Consider the following 14,408-nt stretch of genomic DNA (forward strand, 5'->3'; position numbering starts at 1 on the left):
CTCTGATTAAGTTCAAGTTATGCATTTTTGGCAAGTACACTATAGAAGTGATATTGTGTCCTCAGTGCATCATATCACGAGGTACATTATGCTGATTTGTACCATTACAGGTTATGCTAACTTTGATCATTTGCTTAAGATGGTGTCTGCCAGATTTCTCCACTGTTAAGTTACTATTCTTCCCTTTATAATTATTAAGTATCCTGTAGGGGATACTTTGAGTCTATATGCAAATATCCTGTTTCTCATCACACTTTTTTCCTATTAACTTTATCATCTCCTGATTTCGGCCCAAAACACTTATTACTGTTTTGTTTGCCAAATGTTGATGGTCTATTTCCCTCATTTCTTCTACATTTAATTATTGGAATTTACTCTAAAGAAGGGCCTTTCCTTCTCCTTTATGCATACATGTATGCATATATGTATATATGTATGTATGTATGTATGTCAATATGGGCTCTTTTTTAATGAATTATAATCTATCTAAGATATATGCTTTTCATGAACTCATAGGCTCCAGAAAATTGTTACAAAGTGGCCCAGTGCAGCCCGGCTTTTTTTTTTTTTACAACCAGGGGTGTGTGTTTGTGTTCCAGTGTCCATTGTTCGTGTGAGGTAGTATTAGCAAAGGAGGCCCCCTTCCTCATCCCTGCATCTTTGTCCAGAGCTGGAGTAACTGTGGAGGAAGCTCTCATGCTGGAAGAAGGTTTCTGGAGTTGACTGAGTTGAATGGAGGCTGGCTCCAGCCCCAAGAGAACACTAGGAGCATAAAGAACAGACTTAGAATAATTGGAATATGCCTCACCCAGGGAGAGCAGTAGCACTTGTGAGAAGTCTTTAAAGGAAGTTTTCTAGGAAACATTTAGACCCTGAAGTTCAGTCTTTTTTTTCTTCAAAGCTTCTTGAATGGGTTAGCAAATTCTTGTTTCCAGGTATGTTTCAGTTGTAAACCATAAGATTTAGAGAATATTGTTCCTAAATGGAACAATATTACTGTTTACCTATTTGATTTTATAGATTATTTCCTTCTTCTTCCCCTGATTACAAAAATACTTCATATTAAAATTCAAAAATATAAACTGTGAAAAGAGCTTCTACATTAGTAAGTCCTCCCTGACCCCCCAAAACTTGTCAACTTTTGTTTGTCTTATAAAGCCACACAGTGTTCTTTCTGTCCTCTGTCTGCTGTATGTCTAGCAGGCACATACCAGGGCAGTTGTCACTATTGCTGCTTAGTCTTTTTAAACAGTTTTATTTGTACATCATACAACCTAAGTAAAAAAAATCAATGGTTCCTGGTATAATCATACAGCCATGCCTTCACCACCACAATCTGTATGATGACATTTCCCTTTCTTCCGCAAGGAATTTCATATCCTTCCCTCAGGTCCCTCACTTATTTACATTTAGTTTTGGCATATTGCCTTTGTTACATTCAATGGAAGTATATTACAGTGTTACTGTTAACTATAGACCCTAGCTTGCATTGATTGTATTTTTTCCTGCATGCCATCCCATTTTCAACACCTTGCAATGTTGACCTTCATTTGTCTCCCTCATGCAAAAACATTCTTGTATTTGTACATTTAATCACGATCATTGCCAACTTTAGGCATTCCTAAGTTATACTATCTGCTTTATCCTGTGTCTTCTCTTCTGATGTCATATATGCCCCCAGCCCTTCTCCTTCAATCATACTCACTCTCAGCTTCATTCAGTGTACTTATATTATTGTGCTACCATCAGATAGTATTGTGCTATTCATTTCTGAATCTTTACAATCAGGCCTGTTGCACTCCATCAGCATTAAATGCCCAATCTGTACTCTCTTTCTGTCTCTCGATAACTTGTGTTCTTTAACTCTCAGGAGTTCACTCATTAATGTTAGTTCATATTAGTGAGACCATATAGTATTTGTCTACTGCTTAGTCTTTTGATAGCATCCTATATTCTGCATTCAAAAAGTTTCCTCCCTAGGAGTTAATAAAACATTCTTAAGGGGTAGGGAAAAGGATCAGGTAATTAATTGCTTTTTCTAATAGCAGGCCTTAGAGCAACCCAGTAGATGACTTGCTTTTAGGCAAAGCTCCTAATATCAACCACAATTCTTATTTTAAAAAGACTTAGAAACTATTGTGTTCAGCACTTCAAGTGCCTATCTGGGATAACCATGTTCTTTCCCAAAATCTACCTGGTCTAAGAGTGATTTTTCTGGATTATTATAATTCCAGTATCCACTTTTTTTACTTGGCTTTGATTCATACAAAGTACACTCATTGTTCATGATACTTTGGGCAAAGAGCCAGACCTCCCTTCCTTCGGGACTCTTCATTTCTCTGTGAAAAATGAAGTGATGGCCACTCATCCTGCTGTTTGGCCTCCCTCGAATGTTTCCACAGCATTAGGGAAGTAGTGGAAGCTACCCATAGGAGAACTACGTAGGTTGTACTGTTGTCACTCCAGAATTAGCAGTAAAAGCTTGAAGTAGAAAGCAAAGTTAAAAAAATCTATTTCCTCATCTGTTGAAGAAAAAGCTTGTACAGAATAATGCCTAAAGTGGTGGTTAGTAACCTTATTTGAGTCATAGATCCCTTTGAGAACCCAATGAAAACCATAGACCCTCTTGTCAAAAAAAATACACACATACTCCCACACTATGTGGAATATCATTTCAAGGGATTCTAGGAAGCTTCCTTTCTTAAATCAAGGAATCCCAGGGCTAGAGAAGGATCTTACACCGGAACTGATTTGGGGCAAATTGCTACTCTTGTTGTAGCTCTCTGACCCAAAAATCTGCAAGAAAGGAAAATTTTAGACCATTCACAAGCTCCCAGATGGCTGAGACCCAACACAATGTAGTGGAAAGAGCGAGGGCCTGTATGCCAAACAGACCCGGAATTGAATCAGAGCTCTGCCACTCTAGCCTGGGATCTAAAGCATGATGCTTAACCTCTCTGAGTTTGTTTTTTCTTCTCTAAAATGAAGTTAGTGATGCCCACCTCAGAGAATTTGTGGGGAGGATGAAGTGAATTGGCATATTGGCATTTGGCACACAGTAGATAGTGCTCAGAACCTGTCCCTGCTCTGCCTGCCGTGGAATCTCACTTGGTATTCTTATGAGGGGGTGGGGGGCAGTGTGTACTTGTCAGTGTTGCCACCTTTCGGATGAGCCTGTAATGGTCCCACCCTCTCATCTCCCCAGCCTCCCACCTGCCCAAGGCAAGTCGTGGCAGCACTTGCCCAAGCAGCAGTAGATTAACGCAGAGCCACTATCTACCGAGGAGGCAGGAAGTGGGGATGTTTCTGCCCCCTGCCACCTTTTTATCAGATTGGGTCAACTCGGATATAGTGCCCATCTCTGGATAAACTTGGTGTGCAGTGTGATTTTTTTCATCATCTTCTTTTAATGTTTCCTACTACTGATCCTGCTCTGTAATAGTCTTTATTCTCAAGAGTATTTTTCAGGCATAATTACCCCCATTTTATAGATGAAAACTGAGGCTAAGAAAAATTACATAGCATGCCTCAACAGTGTTTTACCTGATGCCCCAAGATGCTTATACAGTTCTTCCCTGCAGACTGCAGGAAGAAGATGAAAGATACTGTCCACATCCGTGACTTATTTCTTGAAGCTGGCGAGAAAAGGAGTAACGGCAATAATCATATCGTATATCTGTGCGGTGCTTTAAATCAAATCACAGCATGATGTGGTGAATAGAACTTGGGCTTTGGAGTCAGAGAAAGCCAAGTTCAAATTTCACCTCCAATAAATTCTGACCTTGGGCATGCTATGTAATTTTTCTCAACCTCAGTTTCTTCTTCTATGAAATGGGGGTAATTATGCCTTCTACTAAGGGCTGTTGAGAGTAAATGAGATTGTATTGTAATGCACCCAGCACAATGCCTGGTTTATAGCCTTATAGACTAGTGGCAAGAGATACCAAAAAAAGATTATGTACACAGTGTTAAAGGATAAAAATATAAATAGCTTACTGTGGAAATATGGAGGAATGTTTAAATTAAACAGAAAGTTCAACTTTTCTCACTTTGTCTTTTCTACCTCAGCCAAACCCTTTTCCTCCTTCGTATGCTGTCTTTCTCCATACATGTTCTATGCTCACTTCTGACTCCATGCCTTTGTATTCTTCACCTGAATCTGCTCTGAAACTCTCTTGCTTACTCTGTTATGTCTTTAGTCTAAACCAGAGTGTTCATATTGTCTGAACTGCAAAATTAGCATTTTGTTGCTACCTTAAAATCTGACTATTATAAACATGCAGGTTCTGTCTCCCCATCTATGACAAAACAGCTAATGGGCAGAGACCATGTCTTAACCCTCACAACATCTAGATCACAGCTTGACTCTTGACCCTTTATAGACACTTAGTTGGTTACAATTGCTTTAGGGTATGGCAGGTGGCTCCTCCTGATTCCAGTTTGACAGGTTGTTTATGCCACACATCCCTTTCTCCAGTAGATCTACAAGAAGGTTTTGCTAAAACCCAGGGTAGTGTTTGGTACCTAGAAAAAAATGATAACTTTTGCTTCTTTTTGAATTCTTTAAAAAATATTTTTATTGAGAAATCTTCACACACGTACATTCCATACGTGGTATACAATCAGTGGCTCACAGTATCATCACATAGCTGCATATTCATCACCATTATCTTTTTGAGTTTAATTCATTTATATCTTATACTTAAGAATCCGCAGAACCTTGCACATAGTAATTGCTCAATCAGTGTTTGATTGGATTGGATTTTCTATCCAAAACAATGAACTTCACCCATTTCCATTGGTATTCTTTTACTCATCTATTATGTGAAAAGTTAATTACTCATTTTCTAATGTCTGTAAGGCATAGAAGCATCCTGCAAGGAATGGAGGATGGAAGAGAGGGAAGGCTTACCCTGGCTGACATTCTCCAAAACATAGAAGATCTTTAAAATTTTGTTAATTGATTAATTTTAAATGGAGATTTTCTTTATGTTCTATATGGTCATAACTAATTTTTAATCTACTCATCAAGTTGGCTCTGAAATAGGAAGTAAATGAGTAAATATCCTGACTCCAGCTTCTAGGGGAACAAATGAGTGATCAAAGTAAAAAATACTTAAGAGCTCTAGCCCTATTTTGAGTGGCACTCTAGATTGGGAGAGGAAAATCTCTCATACAGAAGACTCAAGTAGAATCTTTTGCCTTCTGTGACATGCTCTCCTCCCACAGCTCTCCTCTGCACCAGCCCCCTCCTTTTCTCCACCTTCCCAACCCTACATTCTCATCCCTTAGGAACAGTCTATGGAGGTTGGTCAGTTAATTATGTATTGAAAACCACCATAGAGATTAGCTTTAAGCATAAGTATGAGGGCCTGGGGAGAGCAGAAGTAGCATAAACATCCCTATTCTTAGAAGTAGCTTATGATAGCATACATGAAACAGAGAAGATTCTACTACTATATAGCTAGCAGCCTTCACTTCTTGTATCAACTTCAGCATATCAGAGGTAACTGATTGGAGTTCTGTCTCAAGAAGGATTCTGAAATTATACCAAAGATTAGTAAAAAGAAAGGCCATTGTTGATTAGCATTGCCTGCTGTGGGACCTGAATGGCACAATGTAGGCATGTTCTTGAATATTGGACAGTTGTAGCACTGTATAATAAAGTGCTGAAAATAGTGTCAGTGCTTTAGGGATGATGGAAGTTCAAGTTGAGAGAAAGAGTTGGTGTGAATAGTAGTTGTCTGGGTGAAACCTGAGCTGAACTTGAAGGATGAGTGGAGAGGTAGAGAGAGACCATCTTGGCCAGGGAGGCAGACTGACAAAGGCACAGAGACAAGGGAAGAGACAGAGCAGGGGAGCAGTGGAGAGCCAAGGCTGTCTGTAACATAGGGTCTCAGTGGAAGAGGGCTGGGAGATTCAAGGGAAAAATTAGGCCAGTCGTGGTTTGGGAAGAATGGAAGTGGTGACCATGGAGCTTTCCACGGTCAGCTAAGGAACTCCTTCCCTGCTTTCTGACTGTCACACAGAGGACTGAGAATAGGTCTAAAGTTCTTTGAGGGCAAAGTTGCCACATCTGGAAATAATAAACTTTCAATAACAAAACTCTTGAGTAAAATGTCAATTTTCTCCTGTTGCTACTAATTGATGCTGTGTGTGGCTCATGTCTTTTTCTTCCTGACTATTATGTAAATACATTTTAAAAGCACAGCTGGATTCCTGTAGCCCTAGATAGCAACCCAAAAAGATTCAAAATGTCAAGAAATGATGGGGACCCCTCCCGTTTTTCATACCACACCACTGTGTAGAGAACAACAAGTACAGCTCTTTTGGATTTTAAACTAGGCATGACTTAGTGTAACTGAGGCAAATTCAGTGATGTTTAAGTAGGAGATGGGAGGAATTGCAGCTCATCACCACCATGAATGGGGCAAGCCTATAGCTGCTCATATGCCCCCTTCTCCCAAGGTTTTTTTACACCTTTAACTCTGGAATTTCTAAGGAAAAATTGTATTGAAGGAGAAGGAATATGTTAGAATATTTCCTTACTGTTTCTTTTTAGCTAGGCATTCATCTGGTGGGCAGCTTTAGATTTGTAAATGTAAATATTCGCTGGCATCATAGCCATTTTATGTTTTAGGAAGTAGTATGGTAGAATGATTTAAAGTATGAGGTATTTATTATTCCTGCAAAGGATAGACTAAACCTACTTAAAATTAGGCCTAAGAGTCACTCCCAGACAACCTATTTTGTTGCTCAGATGTGGCCTCTCTCTCTCTAAGCTGACATAGCAAGTGAACTCACTGCCCTCCCCCCCCACCCTACCTCCCACACATGGGACATGACTCTGGGGGGTGTAAATCTCCCTGGCAATGTGGGACAGAAATCCCGGGAAGAACCAGGACCCGACATCAAGGGATTAAGGAAACTTTCTTGACCAAAAGGGGGAATAGAGAAATGAGACAAAATGAAGTGTCAGTGGCTGAGAGATTTCAGAGTCAGGAGGTTATCCTGGGGGTTATTCTTATGCGTTATGTAGATATCCCCTTTTTAGTTTAAGGTGTATTAGAGAGGCTAGAGGGAAGTACCTGAAACTATAGAACTGTGTTCCACTAGCCATGTTTCTTGAAGATGATTGTATAATGGTATAGCTTTCTCAGTGTGACTGTGTGTGAAAACCTTGTGTCTGATGCTCCTTTTACCTAGAGTATGGACAGATGAGTAAAAAATACAAATAAAAAAATGAATAATGGGGGATAAGGGGTAAAGTAAAATTGGGTAGATGAAAAGGCTAGTGGTCAATGAGAGGGAGAGGTAAGGGGTATGGAATATATGAGTTTTTTCTTTATATTACTTTTTCTGGAGTGTTGTAAACATTCTAAAGATGATCATGGTGATGAATACACAACTATGTGATGATATTGTGAGCCATTGATTGTACACCATGTATGGACTGTATGTGTATGAAGATTTGTCAATAAAAATATATATTTTTTAAAAAGTGAGGTACAGAAAAGTTAAGTACTTTGTCTAAGGTTATATAGCAAGAAAGTGGAGAAGCCAAGATTCAAACCAAGTAGCCTGGCTCCAAATACCTGATCCTTTTTTTTTTTTTTAAATATTTTTATTGATAAAACTTAACGTACAAACCTATAAACATTCTTAACATACAAACATTCCATACATGGTATACAGTCAATGGCTCACAATATCATCACATAGTTGTGTATTCATTACCATGATCATTTTTTTGAACATTTGCATCACTCCAGATAAAGAAATAAAAAAGAAAAAACTCATACATACCATACCCCTTACCCCTCCCTTTCTTTGACCACTAGTATTTCAATCTGCTCAATTTACATTAACCTTTGTTCTCTCTATTATTTATTTTTTTGTCTGTATTTTTTTTACGCATCTATCCATACCCTGGCTAAAAGGAGCATCAGATACAAGGTTTTCACAATCACACAGTCATTGTAAAAGCTATATAGTTATACAATCACCTTCAAGAATCAAGGCTACTAGAAAACAGCCCAGTAGTTTCAGGTACTTCCCTCCAGCCACTTCAGTAAACCATAAACTAAAAAGGAATATCTATATAGTGCAGAAGAATAACCTCCAGGATAAACTTTGGACTCTGTTTGAAATCTCTCAGCCACTGAAACTTTATTTTGTCTCATTTCTCTCTTCCCCATTTTGGTCAAGAAGGCTTTCTCAATCCCATGATGCCAAGTCCCAGTTTATCCCAGGAGTTCTATTCCACATAAAGGGGAGAGCAGTGAGTTCACCTGCCGAGTTGGCTTGGAGAGGCCACATCTGAGAAACTAAAAAGATTCTCTGGGGGTGATTCTTAGGTATAATTATAAGTAGGCTTAGCTTATCCTTTACAGGATAAGTTTCATAGGTGCAAACCCCAAGATCAAGAGCTCAGCCTATTGATTTGATTGTCCCCACTGCCTGCGAGAATATCAGGAATCCTTCAAATGGAGAAATGAAGATTTACTAATGGTACTTAACTTTCTAACATTATTATGAAATCAAGTAAAGTTAAATGATGTGATTTCTTACAAAGCACTGATAACACAGTGCCTGCATCTCTTAAGTGTTAAGAAAATTATCGCTTACATTATTTAAGGTTTTTATTTGCAGAAAGGGTAATAGTACTAATGTAATAGTAAGAACAGTGTACTTACTAAAATTGTGGTGGGTTCTAGGTTCAGCTCTGCCTAAATTGTGTGACAGACTTCCTAGGCCTTAATTTTCTCATCCTTTGGAAAAACCATCCATACCCTGTCTCCCTCACAGGGGTATGAGAGCTAATGTGATCACAAATACTTTGAAATAAATAAAGCGGCACACACATGCCAAGTCTTATTGCTGCTGTAATTGCAGGAATGGTGGTGGTGAATAATAGTGATACTTATAAACATTGGGTCCAATTTTAAATTTAAAAGGCATATAAATAAGCATATTTGCTTTTATCTTTCTTGAAGAGAAATAACATTTTAGATTTTCTTCCTCCTAGAAACCTTGGAGAGCTAATAGATCGGTTTGTGACTGATTTCAAAGCCCAGGGGCCACCTAAGCCCAATACAGATGAAGGGGGTGCCGTGCTGCCCAGCTGTGCTGACCTCTTTGTCTACTACAAGAAATGCATGGTACAGTGCTCTCAACTCAGTACTGGAGAGCCAATGATTGCTCTGACCACCATTTTCCAGAAGTACCTCCGGGAATATGCCTGGAAAATCCTCTCTGGCAACCTGCCCAAGTGAGTCCTGGTCTTCATGGTCTAAATGGTGAAGTGAGATTCTAAATATACCTAAATTGGGGAATCTCTAAGGAAATCCATTGTGAAGTTTTTTACTGAACTGCTATGAGTATCAAGGAAGAAAACACACTTATTGATTTCCCAAGGGTCTGAAGTTATTTCCTCACTGATGGGATTCCACAGCTAAACAAGACCATTAGAGTAAATGTCCACCAGCTGCCAATCACATTTTACCACAGTGGGCTCAAGGGAGTCAATCCCATTATATATGGATTTAATTTATATGGATCCAGATATAGGCACTTAAAAGAAAAAAGGTGGGTGGGGAAAGGTAACTGTTAAAGATCATGCACAATTTAATTGAGCTCCATTTGATGAGAATATGCCCTGGAATGAAAATTACATGGGACGAATTAATCTGCTTTTCAACCTCAGTCTGACTAGGTTCCAAAGTCTGTCTTACAATATCTGCAGCTTGCTATGATAAGTAGATTTTAATCTTTAAAGATATGAAATTGGTGGGGAAGCTTGTACAGCTCAGCTTCTAATTATAGTGATTCCCCTGTAATATTCTGGGGCATTAGAATATTGTTATATTGATTATTTCTTAAGATAACTGGATCATTTGACTAAGGTTTAATAGATGTTTTGGTTATGTAGCAATTTTGATTGTCATGGAATATGATCTAAAGGAATGCTTTTGGATCTAGTATTTGCAAATCGTCCCCATGGCTAAATCAATGAATCTGGAATTAGTTTTTGTAATTGTCACTAAAATGTATCATGTATGGGAATTTACATTATTTGGAGGAAGGAAAATCCAGGGATTCTATGCTCTACAAGAAATTTGAAGTGACAGATATGTTTTACTAATGAGAACTTCTTTGACTATCATAAAAATTAATTAAAAATTTTTAATAACTTTCATCCTGATTATGAAATAATGCAGGGTCCTTCTAGAAGCCAAGCTACCACCTAGTTGTGTTGCTGCATGGAAGCTGGAGCTCTACCTCACACATGGTGGCTCCGACTGGCTCGGTGCCTCAGATGAGAGCCACCCCCAGGCCAGCACCTGCAGCTCAGCTGCCAACAGCAGCCCTATCATCTGCAGTTGGCTCACCTGCTGCTGCGTCCCAGCAGCCATGTCTGATGTCCCCGGTGGCAACCACTGCAGCTGGTGTGGCTGTGGGCTCTGTGGTTGGGCACACGCTGTTATCACTGTTATCACTAGGGGCATTGGTGGAGGGAGCAGCGCTGAGCCCTCAAGGCCTAACATCACTTACCAGGAGCCTCAGGGAGCCCGGCCAGCATACTAGCAGCAGCAACAGTTTGGCTCTTGCCACTATGAGATGAAACTGTTTTTGGAGTGTGCCTATTACCAGGGTGACCTTAAGCTTTGTGAGGGTTTCAGCGAGATGCTGAAACATTGCAGATTGGAAAATGGATTAGCCTCATCAAGAAGTTCAAAATGAAGAAATGGAAAATCTGCTTTCATGACCCAGTTAATTTAGCATAAAACTATAATTGATAGTAAAAGTGTACACTGTAAAACCTCAGTTAAACCTTTCCTCTATCATTAATATCTTCCTTGCTTCAGAATCACAAAGGAAGAGGGTGCTTTTAGTGTATAGAAGAATCCACTAGACAGTACAGAGTTTGGGGCTGGACACATGTTTGTGTGGCCTCCTTAAACCAGCTGCTATGATGGTTTTTATCTGTGAACTAGTTAGAATAAAGTAATTTTCTTCCAAAAGAAAAATAAAACAAGTTCATTATAGCTTAGAAAACAGAAAAGCACAAAGATAAAATTAAAATCACCTATATTCTCTCCACCCAGAGATAATTTCTTTAATTTTTTGGTTTATATTTTTTCTATAGATATAATGTGCCTTTGTTTAACAAAATTGGAACTATACTTCTTATAGTTTTATAATCTGCTGCTTTCACTTAACATCATCCTTTGAGCATTTTCCCTGATGCCCCAGCAGGAAACAAATGGCATACTCAGCTGGGATTTTGTTAGTAAAGAGAGCATTCACAAAACTGTGAGCAGGGTGAGGGGAACCAACAGAGGATTCTGAATTATCCAAGTACTGGTGGTTAATTGTTACTATATTAGAATCTATTTTGAGAGCTGGGGCTGTGGAAGAGAGGCTGCCCAACAGAAGCTATTTTACAGAAGAACACATCATTGCAAAGACCACAGTGGAGCAGAGATAGGGTAGGAGGACTAGTTATTAACCAGACATCTCTCTCTTCTACCTCTCCGACTTCCTTCCGGGTCTCCCATTGGCCAAACCCAACAGGAAACCAGAGAACAAGGAAACCTGGGTGATAAGTCTGTAAAAGTCAGACTTCCAAGCCATGGAGAAGAGCAGAGGATGGTTCTGGAAGACAAATATAGAATTGTCAACACTAGTTCAACATATATTCATCAAATGATACCATGATAATCCAACATACAGAAAATCCTCAGTTTACATAATCATTCTTTTAAGGTTGGCCATGTAGGTTCACAATTTTGGCATTTTAAAATATAATCAGAAGGGGGTGCAAGGATAGTTCAGTGGTAGAATTCTCGCCTGCCATGCAGGAGACCCAGGTTTGACTCCTGGTCCATGCACTTCCCAAAAAACAAACAAGCAAAACAGATAAACAAAAAACAAATAAATAAACAAAAATTCAACAAATGGTGCTGCAATAACAGGATACTCACATGGAAAAATAATGAAATATGACCCCACTGTACAACATACAAAAATAAATATATACATATATAAAATCAGATGTGTCCTGGCACCATGGGATCAACAATGCCATCCTAACCAAAAAGGGGACAAGAAAGGTAACAAGTAAGGTATCAGTGGCCGAGACAGTTCAAATAGAGTTGAGAGGCTACACTGGAGGTCACTCTTACGCAAGCTTCAGTTAGACATTACTACCTATCGGAACTTGCCAAACCCCAACCAAAATCATTCCTGCCAATCCTAAAGAATCTAAAGAATACCTAGGGCATTATATAAGATTCTATGAAGTTTCCATGAACTAGGGTAACTCTCCAAAACCTACAACCTCCAGATGAATCCCTGGACCAGATAAGTCCTGAGATGCAGAGGGTCCAGCCCTTCTAGAATGTCACCTAGTTCCATCTCCTTATCCCATATTATCAACAGCCCATTCCAACATGAAAAAGTTAGAATGGGCATAGCCCAAATACCCCTAAAGAGTGAGAGAAAGATCAAAGGTAATGGTGGGGTTATACTGAGAAGGGTGGGTTTAACATATAAGTATGAGTGCTGAATCAGTATACTGATAACTTCTTTTAGCCTCCAATATTAGAGCAGCTGGAAATAAAAACATAAAATTGTGAAATTGTAACCCATACCAAACTCTGAAATCTGTTTTACAACTAATTGTTGTGATGTACTTTGAAATTTATTGCTTTTATGTATATATGTTATTTAAAGAGAAGGAGTAAAACAGAGAAGATAGGATTTAACAAATGAATATGACTGCTGAATCATTACATTGATATTTCTGTCAGTCTCCAGTGTCTTAGTGCAGCTAGAAGAAAAAATGAAAAATCATGGAACTGTAATCCATACCTAGCTTTATATTCTGTTCTATAACTACTTGTTAACATGCACTTGGAAATTTATCACCTTTTTGTATTTATGTCATATTTCACACACACACATACACAAAAACAAAAACTTAAAAAAAAAAAACACAACCATTTTGTATTTAAAGTCTCCAAAGGTGTATTATTTAGATGGATGTTGTATATACATGAAATCAGTAAACCAAAACAGCTTCAAATGAAAAAATATATATATATATATATAATCAGATGAATATCTTTGTACAGAAATAGAACTACTGGGTCAAATACTCAGAACATTTTTTAAAGCTCATCAATTATATTACCAAAATGTCCTCCAGAAAAGTACAATTTAATATCCACTGTTAAGAGAGCAAAAGTTTCCTCACACCCTTATCAGTGCTAGAAATTAAAGTCTGTTCACGTCTTTGATTACCAGTTAAGACTAGACAGTTTTAATTTTTAAAGGAGCAATGTCTCTTTTATTTTCAAAATAAATGTCACTGAACTCTTATTAAAAAAAAATCTCACAACTGAAATAGCAGAAAGCTTTATAACTGTGTTTTCACACTAAGAAACACATGACTGGAGCAGTAGGCGATGCTTTTTTGTTCCTTGTGGCAATCAGGCTTTGGGGAAGAACAGTATCTTAATATTCAGTTTTGTACTCCTCACATGCACAACATATAAATTCCAGCACTGAATTTTCTTAGTTGAAAGAAACAATTGGTATCCTAGCTTCTGTGCTACAGATGATCCTAAATGAGTTCTGCATAACAAAAAATTCCAAGCTAAAGGGAGAGGCAGTTCAGCAGCTTTCTCTGCCAGTGTCAGAATCATCATAGTTAATGGACTGATTACTAGCTGACTTTTAGAATTGTCTTTTCCTATTTCTGATAGTCAGAGAATTTAAACAGATAATATTCAAGGTAAGGCCAATAGGAAAAGGATTCATTCTGTGTGGGTTTATTCAAGCTATATCCATCCTTTCCTTTCCCCTTTTCTTTGTCTTAAGATGTACAGTTTCCAGTTCGAGAAGCAAAGTTTGAAGTTCCAGCCTGACTAGTTCCTGTTCTTTTTCCTCAGAACCACAAGCAGCAGTGGAGGGCTCACCATCAGCAGCCTCCTCAAGGAAAAAGAGGGCTCAGAAGTAGCCAAGTTCACTCTAGAAGAGCTCTGCCTCATCTGCAGTATCCTGAGCACAGCAGAATACTGCCTGGCTACCACCCAGCAGGTGAGTCGCACCAGCCTGCCCACCTACCATCTCCTTTTCCTGAAATACCTAGGTCACCTAACTCATTGGTCAGAATATAGACCCAAATGAGGCCACAGGTGCCAACCTTAGGCAGACCAGTTGGCATCCTACGGCCAGAAGACCGCCCAGGCTACCACCTTATGTCAAGGCCTTGCCTCAAAAGAGACTAGACAAGAAAGTATGACTAGTCTCTTTACAAAGCCACTCAAAGGGCATGCCTTCTTGAAAGTAGGTCAGTAGCTCTGTCTTTTATATACAGAAAGTAGTAACAAATTTAATGG

General features: G+C 38.8%; 1 protein-coding gene across 1 annotated transcript in view; it reads left to right on the forward strand.

Annotated features, from left to right (window-relative positions):
- Positions 1-14,408, forward strand: part of VPS53 (VPS53 subunit of GARP complex) — a 269,084-nt gene that overhangs the window by 178,362 nt on the left and 76,314 nt on the right. Inside the window, exons 14-15 of the mRNA XM_077165441.1 lie at positions 9,029-9,271; positions 13,959-14,106. Coding sequence (XP_077021556.1) covers positions 9,029-9,271; positions 13,959-14,106 — 391 coding nt within the window. The remainder of the gene's footprint in view (positions 1-9,028; positions 9,272-13,958; positions 14,107-14,408) is intronic.

This window comes from Tamandua tetradactyla, chromosome 6 (assembly GCF_023851605.1).
Source record: "Tamandua tetradactyla isolate mTamTet1 chromosome 6, mTamTet1.pri, whole genome shotgun sequence".
Classification (NCBI taxonomy): domain Eukaryota; kingdom Metazoa; phylum Chordata; class Mammalia; order Pilosa; family Myrmecophagidae; genus Tamandua; species Tamandua tetradactyla.